Source organism: Sphaeroforma arctica (assembly GCF_001186125.1).
Source record: "Sphaeroforma arctica JP610 unplaced genomic scaffold supercont1.623, whole genome shotgun sequence".
NCBI classification, from domain to species: Eukaryota; class Ichthyosporea; order Ichthyophonida; genus Sphaeroforma; species Sphaeroforma arctica.
The window spans coordinates 42,913-44,869 of NW_014039935.1; the positions used below are offsets into that span (position 1 = coordinate 42,913).

General features: G+C 37.0%; 1 protein-coding gene across 2 annotated transcripts in view; it reads left to right on the forward strand.

Moving 5' to 3' along the window:
• SARC_07681 overlaps positions 1–1,957 on the forward strand; it is a gene marked incomplete at its 3' end in the record, with an annotated part of 5,138 nt that overhangs the window by 989 nt on the left and 2,192 nt on the right. Inside the window, exon 2 of one of the 2 annotated variants that reach the window (XM_014298373.1) lies at positions 372–475. In XM_014298373.1, coding sequence (XP_014153848.1) covers positions 390–475 — 86 coding nt within the window. In that variant the 5' untranslated portion in view covers positions 372–389. The remainder of the gene's footprint in view (positions 1–371; positions 476–1,957) is intronic. The other variant, XM_014298372.1, reaches the window with a different exon arrangement.

The following is a 1,957-nucleotide window of genomic DNA, read 5'->3' on the forward strand; positions in this document are numbered from 1 at the left end:
TATATATTTATATATACTTACATACATATACATATACATACATGCATTCAAACATACAAACATAAATACACACACACACACACACACACACACACACACACACACACACACACACACACATATATATATATATATATACTGCACATGTGAGTATGTATCTGTTTGTACGTATACATGTGTCGACGTTTACCGTAATTTATACATATCTGTATATCTATACAAGCTAACCTATATGCATGTATGTAAGTACATCTATATATGTACATTTATATAGACTTTCCTATTTGGACAATCGAAAGTTACACACACAACCATCATTTTGTATAACCACTGTCATGGTACTGATCTTCACCCTTTCCAAATTGTTACAGTAGCCAGAGTTCTTCAAAATGTCGAACTCGCAACCGGATTTAACGAAGACGAGTGCCCTCTCACCTGTCGGTGCTCTGGGCAAACCAGGCAAGCGTGGACACAGGTTGGCAGCTGTAGTTGGTTTATATGTGTATTAAGATATACATTTGTTTATACATAAACCCTTACTGTTTGTGTCATCGATTAATATGTCTTTGTATGCATGCATGTCTAAGTATATGTGCATTAAGATATACATTTGTTCATATATAAACACTTACTGTGTGTGCCATCTATTGTTGTGTCTATGTATGTATACATGCGTGACCAAATATATGTGTATTAAAATATACATTTGTTTAAACATATACAATCACTCTTTGTACCGTCTACGGTCATGTGTGTGTATGCATGTCTATCCAGGTAGACGTGTAGGTCTATGCATTTGTGTGCATATGCAATGAATCTCTGTTTTTTTTTTTGCTTGAAACAGAGTATACGTAATATTATAATTGATGTTGTGATACAGTTCATAATTCTGTATGGCATTGCCCGTGTATTCTCATCGGAGTTTCAGGGTCACATTTGTAGAAACAACAGAAACGAATCGAATTTTATGTAAATAGAAACAGTAGGAAATCGATCTATGTGCATATAAACAGTAGGAAATTGATCCATATGTACATATAAACAGTAAGAAACTTATTTATATGTACATAGAAGCAGAAGTAAACTGATTTATATCTATAGGCAATTTAAGTTGTTTGGCCCTGCCTATAATTCCTATTCAAGCGCACTTATCCATGCATCCAAGGTAGTGATATCAGTGCAATATGCATAGCAGGATTCAATTGTGGTTGTATATACACCTGGTATAGTGTTATAAACATACGCTTGTCCATGCAGTATACATAGAAGCAGTCATGCGCATTTATATACACAGCCGAAATCACACGGTGGTTTTAGGGGTTTAGGGTTTTCTAGCTTAGAGAACCCTATTGAGGTAGGGTTTTCTAAGTAATTGGCAACTGACGGAACAGTCACGAGGGTTTGCCCGAAGTTCGGCACAATTGATTGGTGTGAAAGACTGTCATCATGTCCGCTAACTCAGTTATAGGCGTAGACTACAGTGACAAATACAGCATATACATAGTTACACACTTATCAATTCAGTCACGAACAGGCATTACAGAGATATGCACAGTAGGTATGTACATATACATATATATACATATACATAAACATAAAAATATATATACATAGCACATATATATATACATATGCATATACGTATACATATTCATGCTCCATGTCAACTTAGAATACAATCACGTGTCTATCGCATGCTTAGCTGCGCCTATTCTACTGTTCGTGTTATACGCGAGAGGGTTCGACCGGAGATCGGCTGCATCCATTCGTTCAGAAGACCATCACCGCACCTGTCAATCCACTTCGTAGGCACAAATAGCAGCGGCAAGCGCAAAACAGGTGGGCGTTATGTCAGGCCATACCAAAACCCTAAACACTAAACCCTAAAACCCGGAAAGAGCGCATTGCCTTGCATAAATACACACACACACACATACACACACACACACACACACAC